The sequence below is a fragment of the Dendropsophus ebraccatus genome, chromosome 8, assembly GCF_027789765.1.
Source record: "Dendropsophus ebraccatus isolate aDenEbr1 chromosome 8, aDenEbr1.pat, whole genome shotgun sequence".
Taxonomy (NCBI): Eukaryota; Metazoa; Chordata; class Amphibia; order Anura; family Hylidae; genus Dendropsophus; species Dendropsophus ebraccatus.
The window spans coordinates 3545719-3561175 of NC_091461.1; the positions used below are offsets into that span (position 1 = coordinate 3545719).

The 15457-nt window shown below is 50.2% G+C and overlaps 1 protein-coding gene across 1 annotated transcript in view; it reads left to right on the forward strand.

Annotated features, from left to right (window-relative positions):
- The first annotated feature begins 3105 nt into the window (after positions 1-3105).
- The window catches only part of LOC138799069 (zinc finger protein 585A-like), a 201897-nt gene continuing 189545 nt past the window's right edge, over positions 3106-15457 (forward strand). The window contains exons 1-2 of the mRNA XM_069979834.1: positions 3106-3291; positions 3411-3508. Coding sequence (XP_069835935.1) covers positions 3207-3291; positions 3411-3508 — 183 coding nt within the window. The 5' untranslated portion in view covers positions 3106-3206. The remainder of the gene's footprint in view (positions 3292-3410; positions 3509-15457) is intronic.

Here is a 15457-nt window from a genome sequence, read left to right on the forward strand (position 1 = left end):
CTTCCAGAGACAGCACTGCTCTTGTCCCCAGGTCAGGTGCAGTTTGGAATTAAAGGGGTGATCCAGTACTACAAAAACATGGCCACTTTTCCCCTACTGTTGTCTCCAGTTTGGGTGATGGTTTTGAAACTCAGCTCCATTGAAGTAAATGGAGCTTTATTGCAAACCGCACCTGAACTGGAGACAACAGTAGGGGGAAAAGTGGCCATGTTTTTGTAGCGCTGGATCACCCCTTTAAGCTCCATTCACTTCAATGGAACTATGGGTCCATTTACACAGAAAGATTATCTGCCAAAGATTTGAAGCCAAAGCCAGGAATGGATTTGAAAAGAGGAGAAATCTCAGGCTTTCCTTTATGACCTGATCTCTGTTTATAGTCTGTTCCTGGCTTTGGCTTCTAATCTTTGGCAGATTATCTTTCTGTGTAAATGGACCCTTAATTGAACCTGCACCCAACCTGGAGACAAGAGTGGTGCTGTCTCTGGAGGAAAGCGGCCATGTTTTTGTAGTGCTGGAGAACCCCTTTAACCCCTCAGCGACTCATATATATCATATCTGATACGTCATGGTGCCGCGGGGGGAGTTCAGAGAGGGGTCCCGCCAGAACCCTGCTCTGAACAACGCCGCTCCCGGCTGATATCTACAGCCGGGGAGCGCTTCTATTAGCCGGCACGGGTCCCGTTGCCGCACCAGCTAATTAAGCCGCACGTCCCTGGTGTCTAGTGGGTCGGATCTCCACCCGGCGATGCGATTGCGGGGGAGGGGGGGGGGGGGGGGGGGAGATCCAGTCGTCTGCCCGTGTCGGGCCGCAGCGTCGCAATGACAAAACAGCGTCAGTGCAAAAAAATTCCAAAGTGCAAAATTGCACATTTTTGGTTGCATCAAATCCAGAAAAGATTTAATAAAAAGAGATCAAAAAGTCACATATGTGCAATCAAGGTATCGATAGAAAGAACACATCATGGCGCAAAAAATGACACCTCAATCAGGCCCATAGACCAAAGGATAAAAGCTAGAGATGAGTGAACCTAGAGCATGCTGGAGTCCATCCGGACCCGAACTTTCGGCATTTGATTAGCTGGGGCTGCTGAACTTGGATAAAGCCCTAAGGCTATGTGGAAAACATGGATATAGTCATTGGCTGTATCCATGTTTTCCAGACAACCTTAGATCCAAGTTCAGCAGCCCCCGCTAATCAAATACCGAACATTCAGGTTCAGATCGACTCGAACCCGGTTCGCTCATCTCTAATAAAAGCATTATAAGCCGGGAATGGAGCGATTGGAACATATATCTGTTAACAATGGTTTGAATTTTTTACAGGCCATCAGTGTTTTACCCCAGGGCGAATGGTGTAAACACGAAACTCCCTGAAATGAAAACAAATTCCTTTTTTCTAAATTTGAAAGCGCAAATGATTTTTTTCCAGTTTCGCAGCATATTTTATGGTAAAATAAAGTCTGTCATTGCAAAGTATAATTAATGTTGCAAAAAATAAGGGCTCATGTGGGTCTCTAGGTGAAAAAATGCAAGCGCTATGGCCTTTTGAACATAAAGTGAAAAAAGCAAAAGTGCAAAAACGAAAATTGGCTTTGACCTAAGGGGTTAAAGAGATATTCTCATGTCATCTAATATAGTTATACTTGTAGCACTTGCCTCCTACTGATACGCTGCTCATTCCCTTCTATTTTGTTGTGTAGGTTACCGACCACCACTCTGCTCTAAAAGCTGGTGTATATATAGCTATAGTATACATATAACTATATATTACACTGTATCTCAGGAGCATAGTGACAACAGGAGGCTCTGAGGTGCGGCACTATAGGCACACGGTCACAGTAACGTAGTGATCTCCCCACATACGTCTGGCGTCTGTGGACTCGCGAATCAATGGAGATGGGAGGGGCGGGCAAAACACGTGATGCGGAAGTGTTTGTGCGCTCTGACCGGAAGTGACGCTGAGCGGACGAGGATGTGTATCCCTAGAAGAGACGTGAGCGGTCAGTGTGTGACTTGTAGTCCCCCGTATGCGCTGCAGGCACTGTGTTACCTGTACACTTCTAGGGGTCCATTACAGAATGTTCCTCAGCCATAGACTGTGGTAACACCGGATCTGCCCAATCACTGTCCACCCAGAGCTCATGTGACCTGCTGTAGCCAATCATTGTGGAGCTTTATTTTTTTGGTTTGGTTGAAGCACTTTGGTACAGAGAGCTGCTCAGGTGATGATGTCATGTGATGACATCATAGACTGGGTTGTCATAGCTGCTTATATACAGGAGTCCACCTCCCAGATCCCAGAGTTCTTAGGACGGTCACATTAGACAATATTAAAGCAGAGATGTTGGTCGCCATGGAGACGTCCCCTGTAACCTCCTCGTTGGCCCCAAATACATCCAGTGGTTTAAGAGCTAAACGTTAGTGTCCGATGGAGGGAAAGTGACACCGCAAACACCAGATATACACCAATGAGAGCGGAAGGGGATAACTAATGAGACAGGATCCTCCGCCTCACCCTTGAGATCATCTACCTGCTGACCGGAGAGGTGAGGGATTCTGGGGGATGGGTCACATGACCTCCCTCTTCTCTCTAGTAATAATACAGGACATGAGCGGAGAGGTGAGGGATTCTGGGGGATAGGTCACATGACCTCCCTCTTCTCTCTAGTAATAATACAGGACATGAGCGGAGAGGTGAGGGATTCTGGGGGATGGGTCACATGACCTCCCTCTTCTCTCTAGTAATAATACAGGACATGGGCGGAGAGGTGAGGGATTCTGGGGGATGGGTCACATGACCTCCCTCTTCTCTCTAGTAATAATACAGGACATGGGCGGAGAGGTGGGGGCTCTGTATATAGTGATATTTATCAGGGTCTCTCCATCCTCAGGATTACACAGTAGTGAAGAAGACATGTGGAGAGTGTGTGGCCCCCAGCAGCAGCAGGTCAGGAGGATGGAGCAGGGCCCGGGGCCCCATCACGGAGCCTCCACCTCCCTCACTGATACCTGAGAGGAACAATGAGCAGAAGATCCTAGAACTCACCCACAAGATGATGGAGCTGCTGACTGCAGAGGTGAGCAATGCTGCTGGGAATGCTGGGACATCATCCAGGAACACAAGGGATGATGGGTCTGGATGATGACTGGATCATTGTGTGTGTCAGGTTCCTATAAGGTGTCAGGATGTGGCCGTCTATTTCTCCATGGAGGAGTGGGAGTATGTAGAAGGACACAAGGATCTGTACCAGGAGGCCATGATGGAGGACCACCGGCCCCTCACATCACCGGGTAAGAGGAGACTCTCATTGATGGTAAAGGAGAGAGCAGTATTGGGGTCCCCTAGACCCCCCATCATCTGCTCATCACATATACACAATATACTCAGTCACTGTGTGTGTCTCCTACAGATGGATCCAGTAAGAGGAATCAACCAGAGAGATGTCCCGCTCCTCTGGATCCCCAGGACTGTCCGGGGGGAGATGACACTGTCCTGCAGGAGGAGCAGGTAGATGGAGGGGGAGATGACACTGTCCTGCAGGAGGAGCAGGTAGATGGAGGGGGAGATGACACTGTCCTGCAGGAGGAGCAGGTAGATGGAGGGGGAGATGACACTGTCCTGCAGGAGGAGCAGGGAGATGGAGGGGAGATGACACTGTCCTGCAGGAGGAGCAGGTAGATGGAGGGGGAGATGACACTGTCCTGCAGGAGGAGCAGGGAAATGGAGGGGGAGATGACACTGTCCTGCAGGAGGAGCAGGTAGATGGAGGGGGAGATGACACTGTCCTGCAGGAGGAGCAGGGAGATGGAGGGGGAGATAACACTGTCCTGCAGGAGGAGCAGGTAGATGGAGGAGGAGATGACACTGTCCTGCAGGAGGAGCAGGTAGATGGAGGGGGAGATGACACTGTGCTGCAGGAGGAGCAGGTAGATGGAGGGGGAGATGACACTGTCCTGCAGGAGGAGCAGGTAGATGGAGGGGGAGATAACACTGTCCTGCAGGAGGAGCAGGTAGATGGAGGAGGAGATGACACTGTCCTGCAGGAGGAGCAGGTAGATGGAGGGGGAGATGACACTATCCTGCAGGAGGAGCAGGTAGATGGAGGGGGAGATGACATTGTCCTGCAGGAGGAGCAGGGAGATGGAGGGGGAGATAACACTGTCCTGCAGGGGGAGCAGGGAGATGGAGGGGGAGATGACACTGTCCTGCAGGAGGAGCAGGTAGATGGAGGGCGAGATGACACTGTCCTGCAGGAGGAGCAGGTAGATGGTGGATGAGATTACACTGTCCTGCAGGAGGAGCAGGGAGATGGAGGGGAGATGACACTGTCCTGCAGGAGGAGCAGGGAGATGGAGGGGGAGATGACACTGGCCTGCAGGAGGAGCAGGTAGATGGAGGGGGAGATGACACTGTCCTGCAGAAGGAGCAGATAGGTGGAGGGGGAGATGACACTGTCCTGCAGGAGGAGCAGGGAGATGGAGGAGGGGGAGATGACACTGTCCTGCAGGAGGAGGAGGAGATGACACTGTCCTGCAGGAGGAGCAGGGAGATGGAGGGGGAGATGACACTGTCCTGCAGGAGGAGCAGGGAGATGGAGGAGGGGGAGATGACACTGTCCTGCAGGAGGAGCAGGGAGATGGAGGGGGAGATGACACTGTCCTGCAGGAGGAGCAGGGAGATGGAGGGGGAGATGACACTGTCCTGCAGGAGGAGCAGGTAGATGGAGGGGGAGATGACACTGTCCTGCAGGAGGAGCAGGTAGATGGAGGGGGAGATGACACTGTCCTGCAGGAGGAGCAGGTAGATGGAGGAGGAGATGACACTGTCCTACAGGAGGAGCAGGGAGATGGAGGGGGAGATGACACTGTCCTGCAGGAGGAGCAGGTAGATGGAGGGGGAGATGACATTGTCCTGCAGGAGGAGCAGGTAGATGGAGGGGGAGATGACACTGTCCTGCAGGAGGAGCAGGTAGATGGAGGGGGAGATGACACTGTCCTGCAGGAGGAGCAGGGAGATGGAGGGGGAGATGACATTGTCCTGCAGGAGGAGCAGGGAGATGGAGGAGGAGATGACACTGTCCTGCAGGAGGAGCAGGTAGATGGAGGGGAGATGACACTGTCCTGCAGGAGGAGCAGATAGGTGGAGGGGGAGATGACACTGTCCTGCAGGAGGAGCAGGGAGATGGAGGGGGAGAAGACACTGTCCTGCAGGAGGAGCAGGGAGATGTATGGGGAGATGACACTGTCCTGCAGGAGGAGCAGGGAGATGACACTGTCCTGCAGGAGGAGCAGGTAGATGGAGGGGGAGATGACCCTGTCCTGCAGGAGGAGCAGGGAGATGGAGGGGGAGATGACACTGTCCAGCAGGAGGAGCAGGTAGATGGAGGGGGAGATGACACTGTCCCGCAGGAGGAGCAGGTAGATGGAGGGCGAGATGACACTGTCCTGCAGGAGGAGCAGGGAGATGTATGGGGAGATGACACTGTCCTGCAGGAGGAGCAGGTAGATAGAGGGGAGATGACACTGTCCTGCAGGAGGAGCAGGGAGATGGAGGGGGAGATGACACTGTCCTGCAGGAGGAGCAGGTAGATGGAGGGGGAGATGACACTGTCCTGCAGGAGGAGCAGGGAGATGGAGGGGGAGATGACACTGTCCTGCAGGAGGAGCAGGGAGATGGAGATGACACTGTCCTGCAGGAGGAGCAGGTAGATGGAGGGGGAGATGACACTGTCCTGCAGGAGGAGCAGGTAGATGGACGGGGAGCAGGGAGATGGAGGGGGAGATGACATTGTCCTGCAGGAGGAGCAGGGAGATGGAGGAGGAGATGACACTGTCCTGCAGGAGGAGCAGGTAGATGGAGGGGGAGATGACACTGTCCTGCAGGAGGAGCAGGTAGATGGAGGGGGAGATGACACTGTCCTGCAGGAGGAGCAGGTAGATGGAGGGGGAGATGACACTGTCCTGCAGGAGGAGCAGGTAGATGGAGGGAGAGATGACACTGTCCTGCAGGAGGAGCAGGTAGATGGAGGGAGAGATGACACTGTCCTGCAGGAGGAGCAGGTAGATGGAGGGAGAGATGACACTGTCCTGCAGGAGCAGGGAGATGGAGGGGGAGATGACACTGTCCTGCGGGAGGACCAGGTAGATGGAGGGGGAGATGACACTGTCCTGCGGGAGGACCAGGTAGATGGATGAGGGGGAGATGACACTGTCCTGCAGGAGAAGCAGGTAGATGGAGGGGGAGATGACACTGTCCTGCAGGAGGAGCAGGTAGATGGAGGGGGAGATGACACTGTCCTGCAGGAGGAGCAGGTAGATGGAGGGAGAGATGACACTGTCCTGCAGGAGCAGGGAGATGGAGGGGGAGATGACATTGTCCTGCAGGAGGAGCAGGGAGATGGAGGAGGAGATGACACTGTCCTGCAGGAGGAGCAGGGAGATGGAGGGGAGATGACACTGTCCTGCAGGAGGAGCAGGTAGATGGAGGAGGGAGAGATGACACTGTCCTGCAGGAGGAGCAGGTAGATGGAGGAGGGAGAGATGACACTGTCCTGCAGGAGGAGCAGGTAGATGGAGGGGGAGATGACACTGTCCTGCAGGAGGAGCAGGTAGATGGAGGGAGAGATGACACTGTCCTGCAGGAGGAGCAGGTAGATGGAGGGAGAGATGACACTGTCCTGCAGGAGGAGCAGGTAGATGGAGGGCGAGATGACACTGTCCTGCAGGAGCAGGGAGATGGAGGGGGAGATGACACTGTCCTGCGGGAGGACCAGGTAGATGGAGGGGGAGATGACACTGTCCTGCGGGAGGACCAGGTAGATGGATGAGGGGGAGATGACACTGTCCTGCAGGAGAAGCAGGTAGATGGAGGGGGAGATGAGACTGTCCTGCAGGAGGAGCAGGTAGATGGAGGGGGAGATGACACTGTCCTGCAGGAGGAGCAGGTAGATGGAGGGAGAGATGACACTGTCCTGCAGGAGCAGGGAGATGGAGGGGGAGATGACATTGTCCTGCAGGAGGAGCAGGGAGATGGAGGAGGAGATGACACTGTCCTGCAGGAGGAGCAGGGAGATGGAGGGGAGATGACACTGTCCTGCAGGAGGAGCAGGTAGATGGAGGAGGGAGAGATGACACTGTCCTGCAGGAGGAGCAGGTAGATGGAGGAGGGAGAGATGACACTGTCCTGCAGGAGGAGCAGGTAGATGGAGGGGGAGATGACACTGTCCTGCAGGAGGAGCAGGGAGATGGAGGGGGAGATGACACTGTCCTGCAGGAGGAGCAGGTAGATGGAGGGGGAGATGACACTGTCCTGCAGGAGGAGCAGGTAGATGGAGGGGGAGATGACACTGTCCTGCAGGAGGAGCAGGGAGGGAGAGATGACACTGTCCTGCAGGAGGAGCAGGTAGATGGAGGGGGAGATGACACTGTCCTGCAGGAGGAGCAGGTAGATGGAGGGGGAGATGACACTGTCCTGCAGGAGGAGCAGGGAGAGGGAGGGGGAGATGACACTGTCCTGCAGGAGGAGCAGGGAGATGGAGGGGGAGATGACACTGTCCTGCAGGAGGAGCAGGGAGATGGAGGGGGAGATGACACTGTCCCGCAGGAGGAGCAGGGAGATGGAGGGGGAGATGACACTGTCCTGCAGGAGGAGCAGGTAGATGGAGGGGGAGATGACACTGTCCTGCAGGAGGAGCAGGGAGATGGAGGGGGAGATGACACTGTCCTGCAGGAGGAGCAGGTAGATGAAGGGGGAGATGACACTGTCCTGCAGGAGGAGCAGGGAGATGGAGGGGGAGATGACACTGTCCTGCAGGAGGAGCAGGGAGATGGAGGGGGAGATGACACTGTCCTGCAGGAGGAGCAGGGAGGAGGGGGAGATGACACTGTCCTGCAGGAGGAGCAGGGAGATGGAGGGGGAGATGACACTGTCCCGCAGGAGGAGCAGGGAGATGGAGGGGGAGATGACACTGTCCTGCAGGAGGAGCAGGTAGATGGAGGGGGAGATGACACTGTCCTGCAGGAGGAGCAGGGAGATGGAGGGGGAGATGACACTGTCCTGCAGGAGGAGCAGGGAGATGGAGGGGGAGATGACACTGTCCTGCAGGAGGAGCAGGGAGATGGAGGGGGAGATGACACTGTCCCGCAGGAGGAGCAGGGAGATGGAGGGGGAGATGACACTGTCCTACATAACATGTAGATTCCCTTCATAGCCGGGATGGGGAACCTTCAGCCTTCCAGCTGTTGCAAAACTACAATTCCCCTCATGCCTGGATAGCCAAAGCTTTTTCCTATCCCAGGCAGCGATCTTTCCTCACATATAATATTGTGCAGTCTTTGTGGCTGTATGTGGCCATCAGTTTTTAAGTACATGAATGGTTAAGAAGAAAAAATTGACTTTTCCATATAGAGCGCAATGAGGTCTGATCTCGGTTCTATGAGAAATCTCTGGGGAGAGCTGGAGCCTGTTGGGAAGATGAAACTCCCATCAGACCAGGGCAAGAAGTTACTGACGGCAGCACAAAGTGATGTTACTGGAGGTCGAGTATTGGAGAAGAAGCCTGTAATCCTGTCCATGTCCTAAAGTAGATTTACTCTTTTTTTTCTCCCTCATAGGACTGACGACATGGACGGTCTTCTTTTTTATTGGACAGGATATTTAAATATTCAAAAGATTCAAAGTTAGTTTATATCTACCGGCTTCTCAAGATCTTTTGTATACTGAATCAGGGGGGCTAGTAATGCTAATAGGTGTAGTGCACAAGCATGACCCCGAGATACCCCCGCCCTTAAATAATATAGTTATTATTCTTTTGTGCATCCTCCTAAATATTCCTAGGCTTAAAGTGCATTGTGTATTCTCTCCTCCATGTATGGGGTAAGGCTGAAGATCTGATCGATATCAAAGTTGAAGTTATAACGGGAGAAGAAGAGCCATTTATGAGGGGGGATCCCCTGGGTGAGAAGAAGGACCCCGTAGAGCTCGGCTCAGGTGAGTCTCATGTTATCCATCTTATATCGGGACCGTAGATGATGAGACCTTCAGGGCCGCATTCATCATCTCTGCAATTTATCTTTATGAATATTTTAATTTTACGCCATGCGCAATAACAAAAGAATTAGGGTGGGGTATCACTGCGTTTTTGCAGACCATTTAACGTATTCTTTTTTTAATGGTTACTTTTATCGTACACAAACGCGTTCAACCTATCCATATTACTTAATCGTCCATCGCATCCATAACCGAGACAAGAGCGAGTTGTGCGTCACATATTCGGAGCAGTTCCTTAGATAATGGTTGTAGTCAGGAGTTTTCGGGTTGCATTCAGCGTGGCAGAGCTGCGGTATCGCCTTTACTTTACTTCATGATCAAGTCCAGTTACTTGATTTATTACCTGTATAGTTTTAGTAAAAAAAGGACTTTCTTTCCTCCTCCAGATGGTCACGTGAAGAGCTTGGAAGAGCAGGACGAGACTGTAGGTTTTGACATCTCTAGGTATTCGCCTGGAGACAACCTCATCCCCCAAACTATCCATCCACAGCTCCGCAGCAGAGACTTGTTACCAGCAGAGGAACCTTCTCCGGATCAGTCACCGTTTGGTTGCTCCCTAAGTATCCGGCTTAGAGATTGCAAAGCATTTCCATTTCATGAATCTCAGAATCATTTCAAGCAGCCAGGTAATGCTGGAGAGAACTTGTTTCTGTGTTCACAGTGCGGGAACTGTTTTAGTCAACAATCTGATCTTAATGAACATAAAAAATTCACACGATGAAGAAGACATATATATGTTCTGAATGTGGAAAGTGCTTTAAGTATAAATCTGGTCTTAAAGATCATCAGAGAGTTCACACGGGGGAGAAACCATATCCATGTCCTGAGTGTGGGAAACGATTTACCCAGAAATCTGCTGTTCTTCATCATCAGAGAATCCACACAGGGGAGAAGCTGTTCTCATGCTCTGAATGTGGGAAACGATTTACCCAAAAATCTGCTCTATTTAAGGCCCTATTCCACGGAACGATCATCCTTCATATTCGGCCGATATCGGCCGCTACGGACGATAATCGTCCCGTGGAATAGAGTGCAACGATCAGCCGACATCGTTCATGTCGGCTGATCGTTGCAGTCGCTTGTTTTTCAACATGTTGAAAAACAAGCGACTGATATAGCAGCGATCTGCTGCTGTCGCTCCGTTGAATAGGAGCGTCGGCAGCAGATGCTGCTATATCCTATGGGCTGCCCGGACGATCTAGCGATCCCCCGGGCAGCCCCCCCACAGCTACCCGCCGCCCCTCCCGCACTCACCTGCTCGCTGCAGCCGCGCTGAATAGCGGCGGCAGCGAGCGGGGAACGAGGAGCAAACAAGCGCTGAGAGCGCTTGTTTGCTCCTCTGACAACCAGTGGAATAGGGGCATTAGGCATCACACAATTCACACGGGGGAGAAACCCTTTCCATGCTTAGAATGTGGGAAATGTTTCACAAAAAAGTCAGGCCTTGTTCAGCATCAGAGAAGCCACACGGGGGAGAATCCGTTTTCGTGTACTGGATGTGGAAGAAGTTTTTCTCAGAAATCAGATCTTGTTAAGCATGTGAGACTTTATACAGGGGAGAAGCCATTTTCATGTCCAGAATGTGGGAAAAGTTTTAATCAAAGGTCAGATCTTCTAACCTGTGTGAACATGTTGAAGTAAAATTCCTGGGTTATTTTCCACATTCTGAACATGAGAACAGACTCATGTGTGGCAGCAGTGGTAAACCAAAATAACTCAGACAGGGCTGAAAGTAAGCACATAGAACTCTCACCTGAGTAGGTTGTGCTGATCTAAGGCACAACTCTTACTGATAGCATGTGAATGAACCGCAGCCACTCCCGACTAATCCCCACAGGGATTAAAGACAGTCAGTATCCTCCTTCACTCCAAGGTGGGTAAAACAGGCGCAGGTCCAAGAGGTAATAGTGATATAAAATATCATAAAATTGATTAAAAGAAGTATGCCAGCGACACAACGTGTTTCGAGACCGGTCCAGTCTCTTTATCAAGTGTCTAAACACTTGATAAAGAGACTGGACCGGTCTCGAAACGCGTTGTGTCGCTGGCATAATTCTTTTAATAAATTTTATGATATCTTATATCACTATTACCTCTTGGACCTGCGCCTGTTTTACCCGCCTTGGAGTGGAGGAGGATACTGACAGTGGTAAACCAGACCTGATTTCTGAGGAAAGTCTTTCCTCCACTCATGAATACGGCAAGTCCTCCGCATGACTCTTCTTATGAGTAATAAGATCTGAATACTGGCTAAAGCATTTCCCACATTTTGGACATGGAAACGGTTCCTCCCCTGTGTGGCTTTTCAGATGTTTATCTAGAACTCTTTTCCGAATGAAACGTTTCCCACATTCAGTGCATACAAAGGGCTTCTCCCCTGTGTGAATTCTGAGATGCTGAATTAGCCGTTTTTATGATTCTGACCTGGGTGAAAAACAGTGATGTTCAAAGCCAGAAACTTAGAATGATCTTGGTTCCAAGTTGTGAGGTGACCATTAAAGCGACTTTTTAACCACAATCTGACCCCCCCAAACCACTTGTACCTTCGGATAGCTGCTTTTAATCCAAGATCTGTCCTGGGGTCCGTTCAGCAGGTGATGCAGTTATTGCGATAACGATTTACTTTTAATCCAGCAGCGCTGTGTCTAACGGCCGGGGCTTACATTTGTATATGCATTAGGCTGGCACACCCTCTCTGTCCTTCCTCCCCACCCTCCTCATCATTAGAAATGATCCAGGCAGATTGTCTCTTATTCCCCACCTGTGTGTATAATGAACATGGGCTGGATCGTTAATACACCTGTGCAAAGCTTAAACAGCAGTAAATGTTCCTGGATCATTCCTAATGATGAGGAAGGTGGGGATGAAGGACGGGGAGGTGGTGCCAGCCTAATGCATATACAAATGTAAGCCCCGGCCGTTAGACACAGCGCTGTAGGATTAAAAGTTGTTTTTAGGAGAATAACTGCATCAGCTGCCGAACGGACCCCAGGACAGATCTTGGATTAAAAGCAGCTATCCGAAGGTACAAGTGGTTTGTGGGGGGTCAGATTGTGGGTACAGAGTCACTTTAAGGCGACACTGTAGGCTACTAAACCGTCGTTCTCCTGAGCAGAAGTCCTTCCAGGTTATCTCCTCATATTTGCGGGTGGTGGCTTGGTTTGACTAAAAAATGTTTTTTATTACACAGCAGCTGAGTAAGTGAGGCGTGGCCTAGGGCGTCCGTGCATTAGGCTTCTTTCTTCTCCCCCAGCAAGTAGTTTTCATCATCATAGTATGTGTCATCCGGACAATATGGTGCATGCTTGAGCTATTATGATGCAAACTACTTGCTGCAGGAGAAGAAAGAAGGGGAGGTGTAACGAGTGTAGGCACGGATGCCCTGGGCCACACCTCATTGACTCAGCTGCAGTGGAAGAAAAAACGTTTTTCAGTCAAACCAACAGAAAGATACCTGCGAGTTGGGGGGGAGGGTTTAGCAGCGTACAGTACGGCTTTAAGGGAAAGTTATGAATGTTATTAGGTGCATAGGATAGACTTGTCCAGGGATGGATATAATCTTTTAAATGAAGTTCATTGCTGCAGAACATAGAGGAGAACCCAGAATCGAATAGATGCAGTCTAAGTATACAATACTGACTTTACAGATGACAAATTCCCCATTCGGCCCAGACCGTCATGAACATTTCTTCCAGCCATGACTCGGAACCTCACTGGTAGAAGATGTGATGCACGGTAGATACTACTAATAGAGTTGTAAGTACAGAGCTTGTGGTGGCGTTTGGGTCAGGTCACATGACTCTTCATCCTTTATTGACCCTATTTCATAAAGAGAGGCTGGTAAGCGATAGAAGCGATGTCCTGCCAGCAGAAATCACACATCCTGGAATCCTGTTGTATTACACAGGGCTGGGAGCCGTCTGATGACTCCAGAGAAGAGATGAGTGAATCCAAACCCGAGCATGTGGCATTTGATTCTCAGTAGCTGAAGAAGTTGGATGCAGTCCTAGGGGTGCTTTTACACGCACAGATAAATTGTGTAATCGGTCTTAGCGTACGACAAGTGATGATTATTTCTCTTGATCTTTATTCCATGTTTTATCCGCATCCAAAGGGTTAATACTTTGCATCCAAGCAGCTCAGAACTTACTGGTGATAAACCTATTGATCACCATGGATTTCAGTTCACACCTGACAGATTTCTTATAGAGTTTTCTTCTGCAGAATTCTGCCCCATATATCTACTTGGAGTTGTTTCTGGATCATAGATTTTTATAGACTCCATTCACAGCTATAGTATAATTACTGCATCCATGTGAATAGTACCCGAACACAGTGCTTCTCCCCATGTGGCTCCCCAGCTTCGGCAGTCTGTTAAAAGGTATCCTTCCTGTCAGCGGAAAAATAACTGCAGACGGAGCACATCTGTGATGTCATCAAGCATCCGCCATGGCATGAATGTATGTTACAGAATAGATGCGTCCTTTATGTATGAAATTGATTCCTGGCGCCCAGTATTTGTTCCCACTACACCGGCCCTGTTGGATCGGATACCTGTTCTGTACCCACCCTGTGCTGAAGCTGCGGGAATAAAGAAGTAAATCCCATTACTGTGCGGTGGCGTCTGATAAGGGAACGTTTTGTCAGTGAAGGGCCGTAGTTTTGCAATGGCTGGAGGGCCGAAGGTTTCCCATCACTGCTCTACAGCTAAAGTCCCTTTTACACTGGCCAACTATCAGCCAAGTATCAGTGCTTCAAACCGAAGGGGAACAACCCAAAGTCATACAGGAAAGAAAATCCGGAGCATTCTTTAGTAGTATGTAGTGATGAGCGAATAGTGAAATATTCGATATTCGTACGAATGTTTCCCGAATATTCGATCCCATTAAAGTCTATGGGAACAAGTAATCGATTATTGAAAAACATCTATTTGACCACTTGGAGGTAAAAACTGGAAGCTGGGGGATTTGAACGCTTATCGAATATTCGGCGAACTATTCGATAGATCTAATACCTTACTATTCAATCGAATACAGTATTCGCTCATCACTAGTAGTATGCAAAAGTGTTCATACCTTTGTTTAACAGAATGCAATAAGACATAGCCAGGTATTCACAGCATTAAGCACCTAACTGGTGCAATACACATATATGCGACAAGTGGACGTTTCAGCCCAATCCAGAGCCTTTTCCAACGATGCCGTGGAAGTACAAGTGGGAGCTCTCCTGGCGCTGTCCTGTGGTGTGTACAGCGCTTGAGACACCAGCCGTTCTGTAACCCGGCTGGTACTACAGTATTGGCTGGATGAACTTAATTTGTGCTGAATTGGGATGAGGGTGCACTGTCAGTGTTATGCACCCGCTATTCAATGAATAGTGGCCGTACAAAACTGACATGTCAGTTTTTCGTGCGTCTGCCAGGGATTACAGCCGGAGTGTATACTATGTGTATGTAATTTATGTGTATATATACTATGTGTATACACTCCAGCCGGGATTCCCTCTGACTGCAGGGCAAAGTAACTTTTCTATTAATCACGGCCGTTGTTGCAAATTGGCAACAACGACCGTGATTAATACAAAAGTTACGTTGTGTAAACATAGCCTAAAACTGCACATAACATGAATCCACTAATGAGTCTCGTCTGGCTGGAATCCAGCAGCCTAATCCTGGATCCTGCTGCACATAGTATAACACAGTGTGAACAGGGCCGTATAGGCCATTTAGTTTCCTCTTCTCTGCATATATGGGTTTGGGTAAATCATTGAAGGGCTTTTATTTTCTGTGACTTTAGACAAAAAAAAAACCACCCAATAAACCGCCCTGTACGGTAATGTTAGATTTTCCCTGCAGCGCCCACTACCAAGGAATGAAGAGAGCAGCTATGGATTCCTGTGTGTTATGTCATAGGAGCTGTCGTCTGTGGTTATAATGCTGGAGGCTGTGATGTCTTGTGTCTGATTGGCCTGAAGTGACTCATCATGGGTATCTGGAGCCAAGCTGACCACATCTCACAGGTGCTGGATTGTCCATAGTGCCAACACCAGCATCCTGTTGGTCCCACACGTCTTACTAAAGTTAAGTCTGGGGAATTAGGGGGCCAGGGTAGTACTGGGAAGTCTCGGTCATGCTCTTCCAAACAGTGTCAGACATTTCTAGCCGTGTGACATGCTGCATTGTCTTGCTGGAAGATCACATCCACCCCAAGGGAGACAAGCAGCATGTAGTGTACATGGATTCATACCAAGAACAGCTGAGAACATATGCTGCCCCCACCAGCTTCTACTGCACTAATGGCTGCTAGGTGTTCTTTTTCCATGAACCAGACATATGATATTGGAGAAGACAACCCCATGACCCCTATTGCTGGATGTTCTTTCTCTGTATGTTCAGTGTAGTAGCGTCAG